Source organism: Galdieria sulphuraria (assembly GCF_000341285.1).
Source record: "Galdieria sulphuraria unplaced genomic scaffold scaf_11, whole genome shotgun sequence".
In the NCBI taxonomy this organism is placed as follows: domain Eukaryota; phylum Rhodophyta; class Bangiophyceae; order Galdieriales; family Galdieriaceae; genus Galdieria; species Galdieria sulphuraria.
Window position 1 is genome coordinate 36,064 of NW_005178464.1, and position 22,989 is coordinate 59,052.

The 22,989-nt window shown below is 38.2% G+C and overlaps 12 protein-coding genes across 13 annotated transcripts; 4 read left to right on the plus strand and 8 right to left on the minus strand.

Moving 5' to 3' along the window:
- Positions 1-2: 2 nt before the first annotated feature.
- On the minus strand, positions 3-2,677 carry Gasu_17000 (kinesin family member). The gene has a single exon (XM_005707395.1). It carries the CDS (start codon positions 2,610-2,612, stop codon positions 45-47), a length of 2,568 nt encoding a protein of 855 aa, XP_005707452.1. The 5' UTR covers positions 2,613-2,677; the 3' UTR covers positions 3-44.
- A 370-nt stretch (positions 2,678-3,047) lies between these two features.
- On the plus strand, positions 3,048-5,578 carry Gasu_17010 (NADPH oxidase). The gene is made up of 3 exons (XM_005707396.1): positions 3,048-3,138; positions 3,189-3,631; positions 3,699-5,578. The coding sequence occupies exons 1-3, from the start codon at positions 3,102-3,104 to the stop codon at positions 5,544-5,546; spliced, it is 2,328 nt and encodes a 775-aa protein (XP_005707453.1). The 5' UTR covers positions 3,048-3,101; the 3' UTR covers positions 5,547-5,578.
- Positions 5,579-5,582: 4 nt separating this feature from the next.
- Positions 5,583-7,047, minus strand: Gasu_17020 (molecular chaperone DnaJ). Of its 2 annotated transcripts, none has more exons than XM_005707397.1 (4): positions 6,800-7,047; positions 6,652-6,739; positions 6,424-6,597; positions 5,583-6,366 (listed from the first exon to the last, which is right to left on the minus strand). In XM_005707397.1, exons 1-4 carry the CDS (start codon positions 6,944-6,946, stop codon positions 5,606-5,608), a joined length of 1,170 nt encoding a protein of 389 aa, XP_005707454.1. In that variant the 5' UTR covers positions 6,947-7,047; the 3' UTR covers positions 5,583-5,605. The 2 variants fall into 2 exon arrangements, with proteins under 2 accessions (XP_005707454.1, XP_005707455.1); XM_005707398.1 differs by having other exon boundaries at positions 6,421-6,597.
- A 10-nt stretch (positions 7,048-7,057) lies between these two features.
- Positions 7,058-9,126, plus strand: Gasu_17030 (molecular chaperone DnaK). The gene has a single exon (XM_005707399.1). It carries the CDS (start codon positions 7,105-7,107, stop codon positions 9,088-9,090), a length of 1,986 nt encoding a protein of 661 aa, XP_005707456.1. The 5' UTR covers positions 7,058-7,104; the 3' UTR covers positions 9,091-9,126.
- A 4-nt stretch (positions 9,127-9,130) lies between these two features.
- Positions 9,131-12,037, minus strand: Gasu_17040 (nucleotidyltransferase family protein). The gene has a single exon (XM_005707400.1). The coding sequence runs from the start codon at positions 11,825-11,827 to the stop codon at positions 9,197-9,199; it is 2,631 nt and encodes an 876-aa protein (XP_005707457.1). The 5' UTR covers positions 11,828-12,037; the 3' UTR covers positions 9,131-9,196.
- Positions 12,038-12,058: 21 nt separating this feature from the next.
- Gasu_17050 (vacuolar protein sorting protein DigA) lies at positions 12,059-15,087 on the minus strand. Its single transcript, XM_005707401.1, has one exon. It carries the CDS (start codon positions 15,074-15,076, stop codon positions 12,137-12,139), a length of 2,940 nt encoding a protein of 979 aa, XP_005707458.1. The 5' UTR covers positions 15,077-15,087; the 3' UTR covers positions 12,059-12,136.
- A 10-nt stretch (positions 15,088-15,097) lies between these two features.
- Positions 15,098-16,338, plus strand: Gasu_17060 (uncharacterized protein). Its single transcript, XM_005707402.1, has 2 exons — positions 15,098-15,388; positions 15,445-16,338. The coding sequence occupies exons 1-2, from the start codon at positions 15,144-15,146 to the stop codon at positions 15,803-15,805; spliced, it is 606 nt and encodes a 201-aa protein (XP_005707459.1). The 5' UTR covers positions 15,098-15,143; the 3' UTR covers positions 15,806-16,338.
- Positions 16,339-16,357: 19 nt separating this feature from the next.
- Positions 16,358-16,958, plus strand: Gasu_17070 (uncharacterized protein). Its single transcript, XM_005707403.1, has 3 exons — positions 16,358-16,750; positions 16,818-16,864; positions 16,914-16,958. Exons 1-3 carry the CDS (start codon positions 16,553-16,555, stop codon positions 16,933-16,935), a joined length of 267 nt encoding a protein of 88 aa, XP_005707460.1. The 5' UTR covers positions 16,358-16,552; the 3' UTR covers positions 16,936-16,958.
- A 14-nt stretch (positions 16,959-16,972) lies between these two features.
- Positions 16,973-17,927, minus strand: Gasu_17080 (template-activating factor I). Its single transcript, XM_005707404.1, has 3 exons — positions 17,578-17,927; positions 17,414-17,527; positions 16,973-17,348 (listed from the first exon to the last, which is right to left on the minus strand). Exons 1-3 carry the CDS (start codon positions 17,920-17,922, stop codon positions 17,070-17,072), a joined length of 738 nt encoding a protein of 245 aa, XP_005707461.1. The 5' UTR covers positions 17,923-17,927; the 3' UTR covers positions 16,973-17,069.
- Positions 17,928-17,932: 5 nt separating this feature from the next.
- Gasu_17090 (triacylglycerol lipase) lies at positions 17,933-20,277 on the minus strand. Its single transcript, XM_005707405.1, has 2 exons — positions 18,240-20,277; positions 17,933-18,187 (listed from the first exon to the last, which is right to left on the minus strand). Exons 1-2 carry the CDS (start codon positions 20,265-20,267, stop codon positions 18,002-18,004), a joined length of 2,214 nt encoding a protein of 737 aa, XP_005707462.1. The 5' UTR covers positions 20,268-20,277; the 3' UTR covers positions 17,933-18,001.
- Positions 20,278-20,282: 5 nt separating this feature from the next.
- On the minus strand, positions 20,283-20,757 carry Gasu_17100 (uncharacterized protein). Its single transcript, XM_005707406.1, has 3 exons — positions 20,621-20,757; positions 20,487-20,570; positions 20,283-20,432 (listed from the first exon to the last, which is right to left on the minus strand). The coding sequence occupies exons 1-3, from the start codon at positions 20,706-20,708 to the stop codon at positions 20,392-20,394; spliced, it is 213 nt and encodes a 70-aa protein (XP_005707463.1). The 5' UTR covers positions 20,709-20,757; the 3' UTR covers positions 20,283-20,391.
- A 395-nt stretch (positions 20,758-21,152) lies between these two features.
- On the minus strand, positions 21,153-22,357 carry Gasu_17110 (alpha-1,6-mannosyltransferase). Its single transcript, XM_005707407.1, has one exon. The coding sequence runs from the start codon at positions 22,331-22,333 to the stop codon at positions 21,323-21,325; it is 1,011 nt and encodes a 336-aa protein (XP_005707464.1). The 5' UTR covers positions 22,334-22,357; the 3' UTR covers positions 21,153-21,322.
- Between the last annotated feature and the right edge of the window lie 632 nt (positions 22,358-22,989).

Sequence of the window (22,989 nt, forward strand, 5' to 3'; positions counted from 1 at the left end):
CTTGAACGAATACAACTATACTTATGGTGAGACACATACAGTGCTTACATAGTGCATTCTTTTGCAAAGAAACCAGCACAAAGGTCAACTTTGGTGACTCTATGAGCAGTTCCAATTTGACAAGAATTGACTTTTTGCGCAAAACGCAAAGAGCAAAGAGTTTCCTGGAAACTCTCACAAGTAGGAGAAACATTCACAAACATGAGTGTTTTCGAGTCTCCTCCTAAAGAGTCCTGCAATAAATACGTCAACTTTGAATTTCTATAAGGTATATGCTTTTCCTTATTTGAAAGGCTCGATATAACGTCTCCAAGCGCCGACAAACTCTTATTGATATGCTGCGTTTCTCGAAGACGGTCTCCAGTAGAGCCTGAAGAGTTTAGACGCTCGGAACCTGCCAAATCAATCAGGTTTAAGAGTCCCATGCGTTCTTCTCCGGTTTCGTTGTTTCTTCCTGATATGTAAAGTCGAAATACGCTGTGACTTCTACTTGATCGTTCGTTACAACGAGTTGCTGCTGTCGATCGGTTTGCCACGGACTTTTTCAATAGTTTTTCGAGTTGATATGGGGTCGAGATATCTTCCACAGTCAAGCCAACTACATAAGTAGCACCAGTCAATCTATCAATTTTTATATCGTAGTTCCGTTCTTTTGAAATAGTATGGTCAGCCAAAAGATCTCGTATTGTTTCATTATATATTTCCAAGAACGAAGCTTTGAGATGAAATTCCCAGTTCTGTTCATGAAGATATTCTGCAGCAGAAAATATTTTTCTCATACTTTTAGGAATAATTCCAGATTCTCCTTCATTCTCTCCTCCCAACATAGTATATGTTTTTCCTGAGCCTGTTTGGCCATAGGCAAAGATACAAACTCTATAACCATCGAGTGCACTTTGTACCAACTGGGAAATTTCTTCAAAGATATCTTCCTGAGTAGACTCGGGACCAAATATCCTATCGAAAGAAAAATTCCATTTCGACAAGTGTTGCTTTGCACTCTTGTTTGTCTCTGAATACTTTTGGGGTGCCACAACTTCAACAGAATTGGAGGAAAATATTCTATATTGTGGTTCCAAAGTTGTATTATTACAGGATGTTATAGACGATACCGAAGATGCTGAAGATATTGAGAGTCTAGAAGCATCACTAGTTACATTATCTACAAACATGCTTTCGATTTCTTTGGAAAGATTAGGCCGAATCCTGCAAAATACTCGGATGTTTCCTTTCAATTCTTGAACCAGATTGTGCAGATAGCGACGCGTTATTTCATCCTGGCTACATAGCTTGTCTAGTTCTGAAATTTCTTGCTGCTGTAAAGAGATGGACTCTTTGGTTTGTTCTATTTGTCTTAGTAAGTTATTCTTATTTATGACTTCTTGTTCGATTTCCCTTTCTTTCTGGGAGATAATGGACTGAAGGTCGTTCACTTCTGTCTGTAGTTTATCCCATTGTTCCTTGTTTCGGTTGGAGATTTGTTGAGATGCTGCTATTTCTCTTTCAAGCTGCTCTATTTTCTCTATGTTATCTTGTAAGCAGTCATGAAGATAATTGGCCTCCTGTTTGCATTCGTTTAAGTTCATTTCTTCCCGAAACCTTAATCGCTGCATTTCAATTGTCAACGATTCAATTTTTGAGGAGATGTCTACCAGATTGGCTTTCATAGATCTTTCTTCGTTTAGCAACTGTTCATAGTTCCTTGTTAATGTATTTTTTTCTTTTTCAACGCTTTGAATTTCACTATTTATGTGAGATATTCTCTCCCGGTTGGTTTCCAGTCGACCAAGTAACTTGTGTATCTTTGAATATAAGTCTTCAAGGTGCTGCTCATTTTCTCTCAACTTACGAGCAGACTCTTTCATTTCCTGGTACAATTTTTCGTTGTCGCTTTTGTTCTTTTCGATGCGACTCTCTTGAATTTCGAGTTCATTTTGTAGCTGCTGCAAATCAAGCTGTATCTTTTCAATGGAGTAGGCTCTATGGTTTCGAGTTTTCTCATGTTGGTGGTGCGTCTGTTTCTCTTGATCTAAACTTCGTCTTAGAATCTCTATGTCCTTCCTTAAATTATCCATTCTGTACTTTTGCTCGAGCGCCTCACGTTCAAAAAGCTCTGTCTTGCATTTTTGTGAATCCAAGCTTGCTTTTAGGCATTGAATTTCGACTTTCGCTTCCCTAATAGATTGAGTTAACGCAGTTTCTTCAATTTTCGAACTTTTATAACTCGAACGAGTGGTTTCAAGGCTAGTTACTACGTCTTGTTTCTTCTCAAGCAGTTTATTCAACTGTTCTGTCAAATGAGCACTATCTCGTTCTTGCTTCCGAAGTTTTTCTTCGGATATTATACTTTTCTCAAGAGCATCTTTTCTGTTATCTTCTAAGAGACTCAACCGTTTTTCTTGTTCGTCCAAACGACTCCGAAGGTCATCAAGAGACTCGTTTCCAGGCTTCCTTAAAGCATGCTTTTGTGCACTCTTATAAACGACGGTAGCTCTTGGAGCTACAGGTTTTACCAAAGTCTTTTTATCCGTTGCATTATTGGGTAATGAACTCAAAGACTTGAAACTACAGTTTGTCGTAATCGGTCTCCTAGAGGTGAGACTACTTGGCATTTTTTAAATTTTAAAAAGGAAAAAGAGTGCTTGGCTATGGCGGGCCATCAAACTTACCCAAGAACAAATTATGTCCAATCATTGAGAAAACGCCACGTCACATTGCTGGGGCAATAAAATGATCGAGTCCAATATTATCCTCAAATAGAAATCGTCCCAAAGCGAAACGTCAGAATCGCTACAGAATAAACGGAACGATCGAAGAAAATTGCAAAACCACCACGTCCAAACGAAAGCAAACAATGGAGTGCACGGTCATTACAACTCTACAGACTATTTCTGGAAACAAATAGAAGTTGTTCCATTTGTCAAACTACAGGAATTCCCCGGTCGCCTTTTAAGAGGAATTTTAGAACTTGGACAGCAGAACTAGAGCCAACACGCTAGTTTTTTACAGACTGCAAGTCCTTCTAAACAGCCTGTGGAACCAGAGGTGCTTTGTTGCCCTATTTGTTCCTATCACTAGGCTAACAGAAACCGATATAATCAATGACGAAAGCTTTTTATAAACGTGCTTCAGTGACAGGTTAGAACAACTTTGAAGTATTTCTTATATTGTCTAAAAGAACTACTTAGGAAACAACAGTTATCGAGGTAGTAAAGACTCAAACCGGTTCGACAGTTTCCTTAAGTTGGAAGCCTTTATGGTGAATAATGGAATGCTATGGACTCTACTGCTATTTATCGCTTGTATGGATATCATTGGTTTTCTTGCCGGTGTATTTAATATGATTACGGCAACACAACAGCACATCATCACGATCCCTTTCTTGGAAAGATCCTTACCTGTAGCAAAGGGAGCTGGTAGAGTAATAAGTATCAATGCCGCTCTCTTACTTTTAACGGGATGCAAAGCAACTATTACGTGGCTACGATCGACTTTTGTTTCTTGTCTATTACCCATTGACAAACTTATGCCATTTCTTCATATTCGTCTCTACCTTATCATAGCCTTTTGTGCAGCTCTGCATGCCATAACCCAATATGTCAACTATATTACAGGCTCCTTTCCTTGGGTGGTAAGTTGTTTCTCTATGAATATGACTTGTCTCTTCTAACGCCAATCATTTCCTAATGTAATGATAGTTTGGTTTATGGACTTATCATTTCCCAGACCCCACAGTTCAACTCTTGATAACTGGTACCTTGCTAGTTATTTTAATGACAGCCATAGCAGTTACTGCAGGACCATGGATTCGTCGCTCTGTGAATAGAGGCTACAATATTTTTTGGACTGTACATATAGTTGGCTTTTCTTGTGTTTATCCGTTGTTGATTCTTCACGGTGTACTCTTAGGCACTCCAGACACGTGGAAATATATTCTCGGACCTTTGGTTCTTTATGTCATAGACGTCTTATATCGTGCAAGAGCTGTGAGCTTTAAAGGTCTATCTGTCGTTTGTTGGTTGAATCCATCTTCTGAAGGAGTTACGGAATTGGTGATGAAACGACCATTTGCTTACAAAGCAGGTCAGTACGTGCAGATTAGAATTCCCGTCGTGTCTCGATGGGAATATCATCCTTTGTCAATTGCGAGTGCTCCTCACGAGGAATATCTTAGAATATTTATCAAATCTTCCGGTGATTGGAGCTCCCTTGTTTACAAAGTCTCGGAAGAATTGCAAAGTGACTCGTTTGCCTTTTCCGACGCTGCTTCCCAAGTTGATGCTCGGGGTTTCACTATTGTTAATGTGAGAGGTCCTTTTGGAGCACCTACAGAACATGTCAAAGACTTTTCCAAAGTCGTCTTAGTCGGTACTGGAATAGGAGCTACTCCCTTTTCTAGTGTTGTACGGGAATATCTTCACGCAAATAGTAAAGAAGATCAAGCTGCTAAAAGAGTTCATCAAACAGTTTTAAACTTATCCCAGTTAGAGAAGCCAAGCAGTGCTTTGGTAAAAGATACAAAGGATCATAATAATAATTCTCCTTCGCTGAGAAAAGTGGAAACTCTGTTACCGTCGTTTTTTATGAATATGACTCAATTGGCTTATCGAGGTATTGTTGATCCATTTTTAGTGTTTTTCAAAAGAACTTCTATAAGCTTTAAGAGTGAAAATGCCTGTGCATGCGCGTTTTTGGGTTTTTTCCATAGCTTATCTTTGAACTTTATGGTATTATGGATGATGATGATTGCAGGGAGCATTCGTGTGGCATTTGTCTTGTTTGGTTATCATGGTCAATATTCCTCAGCTATTTGGGGTCTTGTAGTCAGTGTTATCATTCTATTCGTCTTCGGTTTTTCTCTATTTATTGCTATTCGTTCTCTTGGTTGGAAATATTGGAAGACAGCAATTGGAGTTTTGGATTCTCTGGCATTCTTCATTGGACTTGCTTTATTCATTTGTGTATTTGTTTGCATTGCTAGCTGGGGTACCAAGAGCGTTTGGACTATAGAGAAAGTTTTAAACTACTTGACGTTCTATTGTTTGATTCCAGTCGTTGGAATTCGTGCATTGCTACTTATTGTCAATGGATGTGGAGGATTCAAATGGAAACGGTCAGCCAAAAGTAACTTGAAAACGGAATGTTCAAAGTCACTCCATTTCATTTGGGTGAGCAGAACAGTTCATGGTTTTCACTGGTTCTTTCGAGACTTTGAACGAATAGTTTCGGAAGGCAGTAGTGTACAAGTACAAATGGATATCTTTGTGACCGGAGTGACAAGTGACATTACTCTGCCTGAAAACTCATCCAAGATTCGCTATCACATCGGAAGACCACAATGGGATAGTTTATTTTCCAGTATGTTTGAGAGTGAAGAGTTTATTCGGGATCAAGAGCCAGTTGGTGTATTCTTTTGCGGTGCTCCAGCAGTCGGTCGAATAGTTAAAGCTGCAGCCAATGAGGCCTCGCTTCAGGCAGCAAGACGACAATATGTAACTGGTAATCGATGCTTTCCTAAAATAATTTTCCACAAGGAATATTTTTAAACAAGAGCAAACCCGCTGTGATGGATACAAATTCTCCAGAGCAGGAAATGATAAATAGTTCAAAGTTCCTCATGATTCCTTGTTATTTGTTCCAAACCTATTTGGAATGTCGAAAATAACTCCTTCACCTTTGTTTTTTGTGTAGTTGTGAGTATTCGAGGAAATTGAACGTTGACTGTTAAAAGCAAGTCTCCAAAGTCTTTTCCTTGATGTCGCGGCATACCTTTGCCAGCTACTTTCAAAACTTGACCAGGAAATATTACATTTTCTTCATATATATTGACATTTCTTCCATCCAAATGAGTAATATTTCGGCTCAATCCTGTCAAAGCTTCCAATAATGTAATATTGAGCGTTCCCCACAAGTCATCTTGACGACGTTCAAAAACTTCATGTTTTGCCAGTCGAACTTCAAAAATCACGTGGCCAGGCTTAAAGCCGGCAACTTCATCACCTTCATGTTCAAACACAATAGTATCTCCTTCCGACATTCCTTTCTCTATTTCTATTGTAAGATAACGTTCTGCTTTCTCGTACTGTCCATGAGGACAACTTTTACAAGGTTTCTCAACTATCTTTCCAGAACCTCCACACTCTGTACAAATACTTTGTATTTGTTGAATAAAACCAGGTCCCAGGCGACGAGTTGTAACTTTGTGTCCCTTCCCGTTGCAAGAGCTACAAACACTTTCGCACTCTGCCCATTTCGAACACATGACTTGTTTTTGATGCAATACTTCTCGAAAACTACCTTTATACAACTCTTCCAAACTCACATACAACGGTATCCTGATATCAGAAGCTCGAAGTTCTTCACCTCCTGAAAAATAGAAAGTAAATAAAAATATCACCATTCATATGAATAGCAGTTTACNACCTCGCTCCTTTCGTCTTCCGGATCCTCCAAAGTCAAAATGAAAACCACCAAAATTCATGGGAAAGGCTTCAAAAGGATCGAAGAAATCCTCCTCTGCGAAACCTTTCTTCAATCCTTCTTCGCCATAGGCATCATACCTTCTTCGTTTTCCGGGGTCGGATAAAATTTCATATGCTGTTGTGCGTCAGAGAAGCTAATAACAGGATCGCTCAAACACGAAAAACATACCGTTGGCCACTTCAACAAATCGCTTATGTGCTTCTTCATCACCAGGATTTTTATCAGGATGATATTTTAACGATAGTTTTCTATAAGCCTGATGTAACAAGGTACTCAGATTGCTCTTCCTTTCATATTCAGTCTCTTAAAAACTCACTCTCTTGATTGTTGAAGTTTCCGCATCGCGAGAAACTCCCAAAATTTCGTAGTAGTTTTTGTCACCGTATACTCCTTTACTTTTCAAACATAAAAAGAGAGCAACTAGAACAAGGAAGACTTTATAGCCAAGCCACCAACGATACATTAGTGTCTGTAGCAAAACAGACTTGAAACATTCGGCTACGCTCCACCGCAATTCAATCCAAATCAATCAATCCAGTTTGAAAATCGCAATTCAAAAAGCGGAATAGGCTGTTAAGTCATAATCGATTTTTGAGGATCCGTAGAAGTTTTGATTGTAGGATGAAAGTTATCAAGTTTCTGTGTGGTATTTTCTTCTTATTAATATGTGTTATTTGCTTTGCAACTGCTGGAGAACAGTCAGTTGGAACTGTTATAGGTATAGATTTGGGTACAACCTATTCCTGTGTTGGCGTCATGCAAAATGGCAAGGTGGAGATCATTGCAAACGAGTTGGGTAATAGAATAACCCCTTCCTACGTTTCTTTTACTCCGGAGGAAAGATTGGTGGGGGATGCTGCTAAGAATCAAGCTCCTTTGAACCCAACCAATACTATTTATGATGTGAAAAGATTTATTGGTCGCCGATTTGACGAACCAACTGTACAGAGAGATAGGAAGTTATTGCCATACGAAATTGTGAACAAGGATGGAAAGCCTTATATTCAAGTGGAGATAAAAGGAGAGAAGAAACAATTTGCACCAGAGGAAATATCAGCTATGGTGCTTGGTAAAATGAAGAAGATTGCTGAGGAGTTCCTTGGAAAGGAAATCAAAAACGCAGTAGTAACTGTCCCGGCATATTTTAATGATGCTCAACGTCAGGCAACTAAAGATGCTGGTACTATTTCAGGCTTGAATGTTTTACGCATTATCAATGAGCCCACTGCTGCGGCTATTGCATATGGTTTGGATAAACGTGGAAAAGAGAAAAACGTTTTGGTATTTGACTTGGGAGGTGGAACCTTTGATGTCACTTTATTGACCATAGACAATGGTGTCTTTGAAGTTGTGGCTACAAATGGTGATACCCATCTTGGCGGTGAAGACTTTGATCAAAGAGTAGTAGATTACTTTGTAAAACTGTTTAAGAAGAAATATGACAAAGACTTGACCAAGGATAGGAAAGCAATGGCCAAGTTGCGACGCGAAGTTGAAAAAGCCAAGAGAGCTCTGTCGTCGCAGTCACAAGTCCGAGTAGAGATTGAATCTCTTTACGACAACCAAGACTTTTCTGAAACTCTTACTCGCGCACGTTTTGAGGAGCTTAATGCTGATCTATTTAGAAAGACTTTGAAGCCTGTTGAAAAGGTTCTACAAGACGCCGAAATGAAAAAGTCAGAAGTTGACGAAATTGTTCTAGTTGGAGGCTCTACTCGTATTCCAAAGGTACAGGAACTCTTAAAAGACTTTTTCAATGGGAAAGAGTTGCATAAGAATATTAATCCAGACGAAGCTGTCGCATACGGTGCTGCTGTGCAAGGCGGTATTCTCTCAGGAGAAGGCGGTGAACAAACAAAGGATATGGTGCTTCTCGACGTTACTCCTTTATCTTTGGGTATCGAAACTGTTGGTGGAGTTATGACGAAGCTTATCAAACGAAATTCTGTGATCCCTACAAAGAAAACACAAATATTCACTACATATCAGGATAACCAAGAAGTTGTTCTGATTCAAGTTTTTGAAGGTGAAAGAGCTATGACCAAAGATAATCATCTTCTGGGCAAGTTTGAGTTGAAAGGGATTCCGCCAGCTCCTAGAGGAGTACCTCAGATTGAAGTTACCTTTGAAATAGACTCTAATGGCATACTTAGTGTTTCTGCAGTTGAGAAGGGTTCGAATAAAAAGGAGCAAATAACCATAACCAACGACAAAGGACGACTGTCGCAAGAAGAGATTGAAAGAATGCTCAAGGAAGCTGAAGAATACGCAGAAGAAGACAGGCGTCAGGCTAAAAAGGTCGAAGCTAGAAACGGATTAGAAAACTATATTTATTCAGTAAAGAATTCAGTAGAAGATAAACTAAAGGAGAAGTTGTCTGAAGAGGACAGGGAGACCATTCTTTCGGCTATAAAGAATACGCAGGAATGGTTGGAAGACAATGAAGCTACAGCTGACTATGAGGAACTGGAGCATCAAAGAAAGGAACTGGAAGATATATGCTCACCCATTATAGCGAAAGTTTATCAAGACATGGGTAGTGCAAGTTCGAGTGCTACTGAAGATGATGAAACAACTTCTGAAGATGAAGGTCACGATGAATTATAACTTTGTTGTATAAACAATAAAAAAGTGATACTTGATAAAATAATGGCCATTTCGTTTTAATGTTTCAAGTTAGTATTTCCCATATACCAACCAAGAAGACGCTCATTCATGATGTCACTTCAGGTTCATACGGACGACACACCTCTAAAAAGTTCCCAGTGGTACGTATGACTTCATAAGCACGAATAAACTCCTCACGCAGTACTTCCAAACTATCTTCATCTACGACACGCCCAATATCATGTGAAGTGTCAAATGGATCTTCAATACAAAAGACATGCAGTTCTTTAAAACGTTTATGCTTCTTCGGCATTCTCCAAATATTCATTACTGGCATTTTAGGTGACAGAACGGAAGAATTTGTATGTTTGATACCTTCTTCATCCGAAATTGCCTTTTGTCCAACCTTATCATGTGGCTCTCTGTGAACAAAAGCCATATCATGAGGAAAAATGTCCGCATGAGAGTCCAATGGTGATGTTGTAGCGTTGTGATTATCCAAACTGACATGTTCGTCCTCCTCATCACTTTCCTCAATACGTGCATCTAGTGGAGGAACAAACCAGTCTTTCTCTTCTCTAGTCAACAAACGACCAGAACGAATGCTCACTACATCTTTTGAATAATCGAATGAATACGCGTAAAATCCAAAAAACTCAGTCAGTAACAATCCAACTGACTCCGAATTCAGACTACTCAACAAGGAGGTATACCCAGTTATACAAGTATCGAAATAAACGTTGCAATTATCCACAAATACCTTAGGAATACTATCGCTGACTGTGCAAGCCTGACCACCAATTGATTGTTGTAAACATGGAAGAAGGGGCTTGTTTCGTAATTGAAGGAACTGAATTAGTAACAGAATATAGGCATAGGAACTTAAAGTGCCAGTAAATGGCTGATTAATACCGCGACATTTTGCCCAATACTTAATTAAAAGGCCCAAGACCTGAACCCGAGGGTCCAAAGATGCATAGGTTCTCAGAAGTGCTGAATTATGTCTCGCAAGTTTGTTATTGATGCAAACATCTACGGAGAGTCTAGTTAACGGATCATGAAACTTGACAATAGGGACTCTTGCCCTAAATCGACATTCCACATTTTCCATTTTGGCTTGTCTCAGAATTACACCCAGTCTATTCACTATATGTCTTTCTTCAAGCCTCTCTCCAGTTACTCGATGAATGGCATCTTCTGAAGGAACGGTTAGACACATATCCAAGTCGCCACTTCTCAAACCAAAACTATTAATAGAAGAACCAAACATCCACAAATCACAATGTTTCCACTCATTTTGGCACAATTTGTACAAATGACGGAATAAGGATGCTTTCCGAATAGATTCGTCTTTAGTGGGTCTAATTCTCTGATGTAAGTACAATGCTGTTTCTGTGACTGTTTGATATGGATCAATCATTCTTGGATCTGGAAACCAAAAGAATGGAGGTGTCATCATAGGCCATGGAGAATAAAATGCCGCCATCGACTGACTCTTCTCAAAAGAACCAGGAAAACTTCCAAACGGAGGAGGTGATGCTACTAGAGGAGAAAATGTGTTCTTTCCATTTGTTGAAGAACTACCCTTTGGACTCTTTTCCGCTCCACCATAAGGTTGAAGGTTGTCTTTCTTGGTAACTTTCAAGTCCTTTTGTGCTTCCATTCCATCTTGTTTCTGTGCATTCTGTGAGTCTGAAGTGGACTCTCCATGAGACAGGTTTCCTCCATGTGTATGTTGAACACTGAAAGGTACCTTGCTGTTAACCATATTATTGGACTCTTTCTGTTGATCTCCGTCATGTAAATGAGCATTCGATGCGTAAGCACCACTTATATTCCGAGGTCTTGGAAATGCCACGGGAGGAGCATATGGATATAACAACCAAGGTGGGAAAAACATATTCTGCATAGGCATATAAGGTGATGGATAGGAATAAAAAGGATATTGCACAGAGTGGTAGCAATTAGTTAGAAAAGGAGAATATTTCGATGATTCACTGCCCACTTCAGAGCCTAGATTCACATCTTTCTGCTTTTTCCATTCACGAACGTTGGAATCATCTCCTTCTCCAGGTTTTTGACTATTCAAAACAGTAGCATATGGTCCGGCTCCTGGACTCACGACAGATAAAGGCTGTCCCATCGTTCCCAAAACAGGCCATGAGCTACTCAGCGCGTCACTTTTCGAATGCCCTATGTTGCCATTCGTCACTGTTTCCCTTCCTACAGAGTTAAAGGACCGTGGCGTAGTTTGCTTCGAAGTTGACGAGACTGGAGAAGACTTTGAACTTCCTTTCAAATGGCTTTGTTCTTTTGACTTTCCAGTTTCCTGTTTGGTTTTTTCAGAAAACTGACTTTCTCTACTACGGTCGGCAGACTCTATGGTAACTTCTTTGGTTTCCACTTGAGGACTTTTATGTTGTGAAGGAGCCTCGCTTCTCTCCAAGTTTGTGTCATGCAACATGCTGCTAGGTGGACCTGCTGCCCAAGCTCCACCAGGTTTCGACGAGACCGCAACTCGGGACAGTTTCTTCAGCACCAACTCGTCTTCCATCCCAATTTTCTTATCCACCGAGGTATCTTTATCAGGTTCGTGTGTTTCAGAGTTTTCACTCGCTTCTGAAGTGTTGGACTTGTGGGTCAAGCAAGGTTCATTTTTAGGTTCTAATTCATTCTTCTTTGAGAACATAGTTTCCTCGTTCAGAGCAGCATCAACCCTTGTGTTTTCCTTGCGCATCAGGCCGAGATAGGTAGAGGAATTTCTGGGAAAGACAAGTTTAAAACGAATAAAATATAAATTCAAGTCCAAACTGTAGTTGTAATATCATAAACTACGGAAACAATGACAAACTATCAATAACCTGGAGCCTAGTCCAAACTTGCGCTTCCCCTTTTTTCTGTGGGTTTCGGAATGGCTTTGGACGATTATGTGATTCGATTCCCCAAAATGAGAAATGCATTTCATTCTGGACGACTCCCAAATTTTAATCCGATCGGACCATTTCCACTTTATAGCACAACCTACACAACTCTTACCCAATAATTATTATGACATATCTAAAGCTATGTCTTGATCTACTGTTTCTATCATGTTCTCTCCACAAAGTGGACACTGTTCTTCCAGATATTGTTCTTTTCTATCTTCGGAACTTTCCAATGGCTGCATACTCTCGTGCAAGTGACTATCTTTTCTACTCATATCTGTCCATGCATTTAAAAAACTTTCCTTGTCATAAAAGATATGTCCACAAGGAAAATAAAGATAAAAAGTAAAACCATCGCTTTGCTTAAGAGTCTTGTCTTCTTCTTGTTTCTTTTTCTTCAACTCTTCCATTTCCTTTTCAAGTTCTCCCAAGGTTTCTTCAGCTCTTGAAGACATTTCAATGGCAGACTGAATTCTAGTTTGACTAGTTACAAGAGAATGGCAAACAGCATTCTTCATATCTTCATCTAATTCCAAAAAGTCTTCCATGAAAGGCATCACATCCTCCATTTGTAAAATTCCATTACTGTCTTCCATCACTTTCACCAAACTTGATGGATTGGAACCACCCATCGCAAGTGCCACTCTCAACCAAAATTTTCGAACCAACTCCACATTCTCAACCTTACTGGTTAATTCTGAAACAATTTTCTTCCCATAAGTAGAATCCATCCGACAAGCAAGTTCTACAGCATCGCTAAGCATTCCTAGACTTTGAAATATCTGCACACTGCCTTTGCCAAAGTTACCTAAAAGACAACAGCGCATCGCAAATATGCAATAGTCCAATAGTTGTTGTGATTCAAGTTTTGGATAAGTGGTTTGAAAAGACTCCAGAGCAGCTTCTTCATTCTCATCCAAGGCATGTAAATGAAGAACCAACTTACAATAATAAGGATCATCTCTCAGAGTTTCCAACAGATTCAAGCATCCAGACAAAGCTCTTCTTCGAATATTTTCGTATGACGAAAAATGAAATGTGCGAAGCAAAGCGGGTATAACTTTTACTATCGCTTCCTTTCCACAAAGTAATGCTGTAGAGGCTAATTCCTCAGGAACATGAACTGAAAGATAGCCTGCAAACTTGGAAAACATTTCAGGATCCTCTGCTCGAACCAATATATCTAAAGCCTTATCGTAAGCTTTGTTTTGAATGCATATTTGGATAGCATTTGCCCACTTCTTGGAACAAACAGAAAGGGTTACAGCAGCATCCCATAAACCATGTGAAAGTAATATAGAAAATGAAGTCTTTAGGTCAAGATCTTGCCAATGGTCCTGTAAAAAGGCATCAAAATCTTGTTTAAGAGGTTCCTTCATGTCATTCTCCACAATAATAGGAATACATAGTTCTTTGCAATACTCTTCTAGTACCAATGTTGCAATGATTGTCCTTTGCATTGGCAAATCTAAACTCATCTGGTCCAAAAGAGATATCAAATACTCTATGATAGGATTCAGCTCTCCGGGAGAAACAGTCCAAGGCGCTTCCAATAACTTTAATAATACCTCTTCCATCGGTTTTCTAGTCTTTGCATATAATTTCGAGGCCTCTTTATAAGCTCCATTCATATCAGCCAACCAATCTGCTTGTGCTAAAAAAACTTGTCTAGCCTGTTCCTCCGTTTGTGATAATCTCAGTGCCACATCAAATCGATTCATCGTCAAAGCTACTTTCCAAATTCCATCTTCTTCATTGTCACAAGACAAACGCAAGAAATATCCGTTACTAGAATATATCCATAAAGAATTGTTGACGATATCTTGAACCATATCAGAGGCAATTATCTGGCTTCGAGTCATTTGTGACGACGGTGCAATGCTGGCAAATTGTGGAGGTGTAGAACGAAGAGAAGATGTAAATGAAACATTCAGTTCCTGAAATATTTTCCCAGAAAGTTGATTGACAAAAATAACTCTATCTGAGTAGAGAAGAACCACATAGAATTCTGTCAAACTAGCTGCCAACAAAACGGAAGAACGTGGACTATTGTTTCCATCTAACCGGATAAGTGACTTGTTCGTAATAACAGAACTTGAATAGGAACGAATAACTCTTTTCCAATCCAACTCTCCGTGAATAATACCTGCAGCAGTAGTCCAGCAAAACTTTTGAGCTCGTCTACCACGATCCACAGTAAAGAAACAAACGCGTTGACTTATCGTTTGCTTGATAGGTGGTTTTGTTGTCATGTTCGGAGTCACTGGAGAAGCTGATGAATGACCAGAGGCTATTTTAGTCTTGTGGCCTATCTCGGAATCGGGTGGCGTTATTTCCAGAACATGCGGATTTCTTTCAAAGATTTCCAAGTTGGCATCACCAACAAACTGATAAAGCCGATTACTGGTACAAATGACAGCAGTGAAAGCATATACCTTCTCCATTTCAATATTGGAAACCATCTCACCTCGAATTCCATAAACAGCCTCAGCTCCTGGAACATTCCATAACTTGACTACGTTCTCGTCCTTTCCAGTTGTGCTATCGACAAATAATCCTAAAATGACTCCATTTTCAGAACCTAACAATATCAATCTTTGACTGATCCAATTTCCAGGGCTTTCTGTTCCTCCTTCTGAAGGAGGCGTCTTTAGCTCTGAGATATTACAAAAAAGGCGCCGACTCTCCAAAGGCATAAAATGTGCAGCAGTCAAAGTCACTCCACGAATTCTACCAAGAGCACGAGGACGTTCTACGATACTTGAACCAAAAGAAAGACGACTTGCAACGCTATGTCTTGAACTATCTTTCACATAGTAGTTATCTGCAGTACCAAAGGAAACAATAAAATCTCTGCTCTCATAATCTGGAAATATACGACGTGGCTGATCTTTTGGAGCTCGCGTCAACTTGATTTCTTCTAGGTCATCGATTGTGGTATCCCAGCGAAGCAACCTTCCAGTGTCCGTTCCCAAGAACAGCACATTATTAGCAGCAGAAGCTACAATAACTTTTTCTCCAGCATTAATAGGCTTTTGAAATCCTGTTTCTAATGAAAACATGAAAGAGACGTTCAAGTCATCTTTTTCATAATTAACATTTCAACTTTTCAAGAATTTTTGGTTTGATATGGTTTCTCGTTTCCATAAATTATTAGAGTTTATTGGAAGCCTTCAAAAAACTTTTGAAACCCATAGAACCGTTTTGACAGTAGGTGGAACTCTTCTATCTGCTAGTGCTGCTTGGGCTGGATATCTAGCGAGAACCCATCACCAAGCCTCCATCGAGAAGAGGCTTGAGGCTATTCAGAGTCAAATAAAAGACCCTCAAAAGATTAGAAGAACCAAAAACTCAGTTTTGGAACAATATGACTGGTTCGTGATATTTGAATATCGTTGTTAGTAGCTCAACTTCCATTTTCTAAACTAAGGATTTGGAAATATGCAGTGCCTTCCTCAACTGTTACTTTGGCCTTTGGATATTTTTTAGGTTGGAGAAAAGGCAGAGTTCAGCTTTGGGAACGGATGAATAGAGACCCTGCAATTTCCAAAATATTGAAAGAGAGAGAAGAAGCTCGGCAGAGACAACAAGCTGAACGCTTTCGCCGTCCTTTGATTATACTTACGAGAGCAAGAACACTTTGGAATAGAGCTCGAACCAAAACTTCAGCGTTGACAGGATTCATAAGTCCTTCTAATCAGCTGCAACATATATCTTCTTCACAAGTTGGAAAGACTTCAGAAGGTCCTTCTCCAATATCTCTGGTGAATAGGGTTGGTAGAAAACCTTGAAGTTTTGTAACATAATACTTTTGTATATAAGATCATATTTTATAATTTTTCTAGTCTGAAATGTCACATTTTGATATTATCGATAGGAGGAAAGTGTAAAGCATGTTGATCACTTTTGTGACGACTACTCGATGGTCTACAACAGAAGGTTGGAAGAATGTCCCAAGACATTTTTGTAAAAGTAGAAAACCGCATACTATTAAAACAAAGTTTACCGTTAGATGTTGTTTTTCTAGTTGGTTGAAGAGAATAACTCCTTTTTCTCAACCTTGTCAAAGTGCGTCTGAGAAAAGTTGGAAACTAAGTTACTTGCTGTTACACACAGTGACTATCATATGGGGTACTCAACACGCTCTCATCAAGTATTCGCTACAATATAGTTCTCCCGAGTTGTTCAATTTCGTTCGCTTTTTGTTAGCCTCCCTTACATTTCTTCCTTCTCTGTTCTTCCAGTCTTCTTCCACTTCAGTTGAGAGAAATAGAAAGGTTTTCGAGTCCTCCTTATGGTTATCAGGGATAGAGTTAGGTTTTTGGCTTTTCCTTGGGTTTGCTTTACAGTCTGTAGGTTTGGAAACTACCGACGCTAACAAGAGTGGCTTTCTATTATATCTCAACGTGAAGTTTGTTCCACTTATTCTTTGGTTGTTGTATGGAAAGAAGATTCCGTTGGATACTTGGTTATCTGTTTTTGCGGCGTTTTTGGGTACTTTATTATTATCCTTTGATATTTATTCTTATGATATCAGTATGGGAGATGTTTATTGCATTCTGGCAGCTTTGGCTTCTGCTATGTTTATAGTAAGATTAAGTAGTGCTGCACAAAAATATTCTGCTGCATTGTTAAATGTATGTTCATTATGGACAGTTACTTTATTCAGTTTGGTTTGGTTTGGAGTTGAACATATTTCAGATCTTTCGTTTATAAGAGAACAACAGTGGAAACTGGTTCCTATATTAGTTCAACACCAATGGTGGTGTTGGTTGTATTTGGGTTGTATTGCAACTGGTTTAGGCAATTGGCTTCAAACCATTGCGCAAAGGAATGTTGCTCCAGAAAAAGTAAGTAATTATAAAGTCTATATATTCAAGTTTACTCATGACTTGAAAGGCCTCAGTGGTCTATGCTTTAGATCCACTATATGGAGCAATCTTTTCTTGGTGGTTTCTACAAGAAACTTTGTCATTCCAGGGATGTATTGGTGCTTTGTTTATTATAGGAGCAGCTATTTACAGTGCAAAGACTACTTGACAAGTCTTTCTATATTCAATCGATCATGACGATATCTTCTTGTTCTCCTTCCATGGTAACTGGAAACTCTTCAATCGATGCATTGTCTCTAGCAAAGAACCAATCAATACAGTGTTGCCAAATATCTTCATAAAATACATCTTTCAAGTTATCCGTAACATCTTCCGTTTCAAACCAACTCAATAACGACCTGGCTTTTCTCTGTAACTTGGCAACAGTGTTTCCCTTCTCTGTTAATTGCAATACTTCTTCACCATCGGAAAAGAACTCGTTGTCCGGGTCAATAATGGAATCCTATATCACAAAATATTTACAAACCTTAAAAGACTAAAAACTTGGTGGAATAATTGTATTACTACCTGTCTCTTCCATCTTATTCCAGAAGCGGCTCCCTTCCAACCTTGCAAGTCATCTACATACTTTACCTGCTTCCAAATAATCTCGTCTTCAATATAGTCATTAGGAGAAAACTTCTATACTTTCCAGTTCAAAAGGTGGAATACACGAGTTTCTTATTACTTACCAAGTTTATCTGATAACCTTGCATACAGTTCTCTATCTCTGTAAAGAAGACGTCTTCCAAATGTTGTAATACTGTACGATCCTTGTTGGTCATCTTCGTTCCTGTATAAGGAAAACTACACAATACGTGAAACCAGAAGCGGTCGACCAAAGAACAAATCCGCTGTCGTTCTTCATATAGTGGTCTACTGCTTTCCAAAAATTGTCGTTCTATTTCTTCTATAGCTTTATCGCGTTCTTCTTCTAGTTTATTGAGTTGTCCTTGAACATTCCATAGAGCTCGAATAGTTTCTTCGTCTAGATTTTGCCACAATTGCGCAGAAGTTTTCCACTTGTCTTGTTCCATACAAAGACTCTCTCTCTCTCTCTCTCTCTCTCTCTTTGGTGGTTGACAATATTTTCTTCCCAAAAAATGAAATTCCCATTTAATGAATGCTCTTCCTCAATAAACTTTCCATTGCTACTAAATAAGCAGCTTCCAAATGATGTTCCAAAGATATTCCTTTAGAAAGAGAATTTAGTAAAGACCATTCTGCTTCCAACATTTCTTGTAAACTGGACCAGTTATCATCCAATGGGTCTTCTTCTCTTGAATGACTTTGGGTCCATATCTAAAAAACAGTCAATTATATCTTGTCATATTCAATACACAAACACACTCACTTCTCCTCGTTGATTAATCAACACAGTATGACCAACATGATAATATTCAAAATTTTGACTACGAGGAATCCTTGCAATAATATCGGTATCATTCACCACTCGGAAACTATGAGGAACCAACTGATTGTAAATATTCACAAACTCTGCATTACCAACTCTGGGAGAACCAAAATTGTACATTCGTATTTGCCAAGAAGGATGTTTGTAAGAGACTTCACCAGCAGCTAAAGTGGCTAATGCACCTCCTAAAGAATGACCAGTGAAATACAGAATAGGCGTCATTTTCACATCGTGGTGTTGCAAATATTTTGAACCAACTGCTTTTTCAATGACTTGAAGAAATGTTTCCCGAATTCCAACAAACGAACGAAGGAAACCATAATGTACTTTAGGACCTTCAAAAGGACATGCCAATTGTTGTTCAATGTATGATTGTATTTCTTGGTCTTTGGATAATTCCTCCTGCGAAACTTGTGTGTGTCCATGGTTCCATTTCCATTCGGTTTGATGAAACTGAAAGTAGGCATCATTCTTTGGGATCTTGGAAGAGACAGCATCCTTGAATAGATTGATATGAAGATCAGAGTCAATACCATCGTCTCCAAAGAAATAAGGTTGTTGATAAACTAATGCATCCGTAAAAAAGTCTTGCCAGCTATGTTGTTCTGTTCCTCTAAAAGCTATGTATAAAATAGGAACAGTAGAATCCTTTTGTTGCCAAATTAAAAGTTCCGTGTCCGTTTCAATATTTTCAATCATACACAATAGTTCCGTTTTGTCAAAGGATTCCATAGTCGATGATGAAGCTAAATATCTTTCAGTCAGCTCTTTCCACTTGATAGATTCTTTCTCTCTAAAATGGGCTTTACGTTGCGTTTCATTGGCAATGAGATAAGTTCTTTGATACTTTTGTATAGTCTCCCAAAATAAGCGGTCATCAGAATAAGACCATAGATTATTCCATTTTCGATAAGAAATTTCTGCTTTTGCCACACCAATTACACGTGGTTTTATATATTCCTTTAAGAGATAAAACGGTCTATCTTGGTAGCCTTTCCATTTCGGAATATATTGCAAAACTAGTCGAAGTATTTGAAACAATAGACGCCTTAGTAGAAATGGAATTCCTACAAAAGCAATCGTGCGAATGGCAAGTGTATATATTTGTTTCAAGTCATCCAGTCTTTCCATAAGAGATACCGAAACTTGAGCCCAAACACTTTGCTTTGTTGCCAACTCATCAGAGCAAAACTGCATCAAAAAGATAGGCAAAGTATCAAAGCATTCATTCTTTTGTGGTTCTGAAGCAAAATCGACAAGAATACAACCAAATAAAATACCATCGGAACTCTGCTCTCCACTTGAAGAAGAAGCTTGGAACAAATTGGATAGTTTCCGCTTTTCACGAAGTGTTGACGGATCTGATGACCAAAGGTTTTGAAACTTTGCAACACGTGAACCCATACATAATCGAAATCCCTTAACTTTTGATAACTGAAAACCGTCCAACTCTTTCATTTTAACAACTAAGAAACCTGAACCGAAACATTCCATTAAACGTCTTGACACAAAGGCTACAAAGCAATTTTCTGTCATCTCCTCACAGTAAAGAGGTAAGGGCTCGTTGTAACTTTCAAAAGCATATCCTGCTAATATCAACATATACGGAAGTTGGAACTGTTCTTGTTCAGGGTAACGTATGACTACAGGAGTCGTAGACTTTTGAATACCTAAAGTTGAAAGTAAAGACTGAGAAAGAGTTTCCACGTCTTCTTGCGAAAACCCTAATCTCTGACTTGCTTCTTCAAAATACTTTTGAATCTTGGCAAAAGTGTCGCTGCCGTATTCGTTCCTTTCATTTTCTGCTCGTTTCAAAGAGGAGGAAGGTTGGTTTGCACTACTACATAATAATATCAAGACTTTTGGAACTCTTCGTGGCAACTTGAAACTATTTCGATAAAGCGTAGGTTTTCTATGAACACAATGTTGACGGGTGTAAAGTTGAATATTTGTCAAATGAATAAACATGGAAACTGCCGTATCTTCCCAAAGAAAGATAAATAAACTTGACTCATTTTCATTTTATTTTCTGTTCTTGTCAACTATAACAACAGATAACCGTCAAAGGTCACTTGTTGCGGTCAACAATCTCTTATTTCCAGTTGGTTGTCCTATCAAATATAGAACCATATTCTAATTCATTGAGCGGTTTTATAAAACAATGCCGAATATTCAAGCCAATCATACCTCGAAGTGCTCTTGCTCCAGTAGGCTTGTGAGGTTCCGTTCGATCACCAATTAAAGGAGGCAAAACAAAAGGAAGGGGCAATGCTACAATAGCCTTATCATAATCCTTGTACAGTTTTACATAAGTAACATACCTGCTGAAACCATAACTACAGTGACACAAACGAGTGGTTCTTGCATCCACAATACTTTGAGTCTTTGCACAACTCTGTTCCACATCATTTATGAGAAATGGAATCCCAAAAGCTTCCCAATTGAAAGTAAATGTGTTGTAAAATATATATCTTTTGAAAAAATATGGATAGTCCATAAACTTTATTAAGGAATCTATTATTCACTTTGAACAGCATATTCCAATGGAATACTCCTCTTTGAAACAGTCTTCTGCCTTTGTGTAGTCATCTTTATTCCGTAACAAATATACAAAAGTATAATGAAAATCAATTTTGGTTTTCTCTATAAGAGGCAAATATGAAGTATCACTTATTTCTTAAAACTCTAATAAAACATCGCAGTTGGTAGAACTAGAATCTTGAGTTGTACAAGGATAAGAGATAAAATTTCAACCAAATATTTTCTCAGACAGTCAAATCTACTTTATGAAACTTGTCTCATGTTATATAATTCCTTATAAAGTTATCAAATAGCTTTCAAGTTTCCTTCTTTCTATGGAAACATCTTTTTCTTAACATGAAAGCATAAACCTGAACTTTATTAGCAAATAATAAAATAACTGCAAGTGCTATTGAGAATTTGGACAGTCAATATTCATAAAACAAATATAAAACTATTCCTATTGTATATAGAATAAAGAAATAGTAAAAGCTCAAGTATTCTTATTGTCGACGTTTCCATGATCCAACAAAAAGATGACGAATACATGCCAACTTTGGGTCACCGTTATGATTCCAATCGAAACCTGCAGCAGGCAATATGTAAATGTCTTGTACTTTTAACGGTACTTTTGTTGCATATATATCATCTCCAGAATAACCAAAAGGACTAATATATTCCAATACTGCATCTGTCCAAGCACCAGGACCAGCAAAGTCCATTACATCATAAGTTTTCAAATCATCAGTCTTCATTTGGACAAGTTTTTGAATACAGATATGAACCATGTTAGCGATCAATGGATGATAAGGCATTGAAGCCACAGTCCACGTAGTCAGTTGCACATCTCTTGCAAAAGGCTTCTCTGAAGTTTCCTGTTCCCAACCTGGAAATTCCCAAAGTCCACCTTCATATCCAATAATGACAGACACATTCTCATCTCCAAGAGTCCAATCAGAGACTGGTTTTTGACATAATGTATCGATATCGGAATATACTCCTCCAAAGTGCAAGAGCAATAAAAAGCGTAACAAGTCCACTTTCAAGATAGTTTTGGGCAATTTGAGAAATAAACTGCTTAGAGAAGGATAGAATCTCATCACAAATTCAAGTAGATCTGCTTTTCTCCAAAAAAGGTGAGTTGCATCAGGATTCATGTTGGAAAAACTCTCCAAAGACCTCTTGAGATGTAGAGGAACTCTCGTTTCCTTATCTGAATACCACATTTGGTGAATTATGCTGGGCACATATCTCGTAAAACCTTTTTGCTTTTGTTCCAAAACAACTTGAGAAGCATACAAGGCCTTTTGTAAAACCTCACTATTTGTCCAGCTGGAACAAACAGGTTGGTCTACTGTTAAAGCATTGTTACATCTCCTACAGAATACAATTGAAAACGTTACACAAGTGCAAAGTACCAAGACAAATAAATAGATAGAAAGACTATATTTCACACCATGGAAATGACCACTACGCAACATGATCTTAACTACTTTTGTCGTTGTGGGAATCATTAAGAAATCCATAGCCGCTATATAAGTCTTATCATTCCAATCTATTGTAAGAATATTATTAGCAATAGTCAATGCCTATTTTTTTCATTGGGTCAAATAGTCAAGTTGGAACATTTTCAAGAAAAAGTTAAACTCTTTGTTTCTTGTTAAGCCACAACCGCTACAAAGTTATCGTTAGTTACTTTCTTGTTCAAAATTAATCCATACAAAAATTATGAACGAATCCTTGAAATACTTTTCACTATAATATATGATCCTTGCCTATTCGAAATGTGTAATTTTAACCTATTTTGTGAATGATCATTTTAAAATATATTCTTAAACTTTTATTAAAGCAATCCATTGTTGATGACACACTTATAAAAGATGTCAGTTGATGGCTCAATCTTTTGTTGAAATGGTTGGGCACAGTTTTTCAGTTATATTCTTAATTGAATACTTACCAGTCATATCAACGATGAGAACTCTCTCAGTTTCATAACTATGATTATGTTATAAAGTATGAAAATACAATCATCAAAGTTTTGTATTATATGCAATAATCTCAGGTTCTATTGATGCTTGATTCAAGAGAAACAAATAGGAAAAACACAACTTGAGAAAGCAATCGATATAATAGAATAATATACAAAGTATAGTTAAAGGAAGAAAAGTGA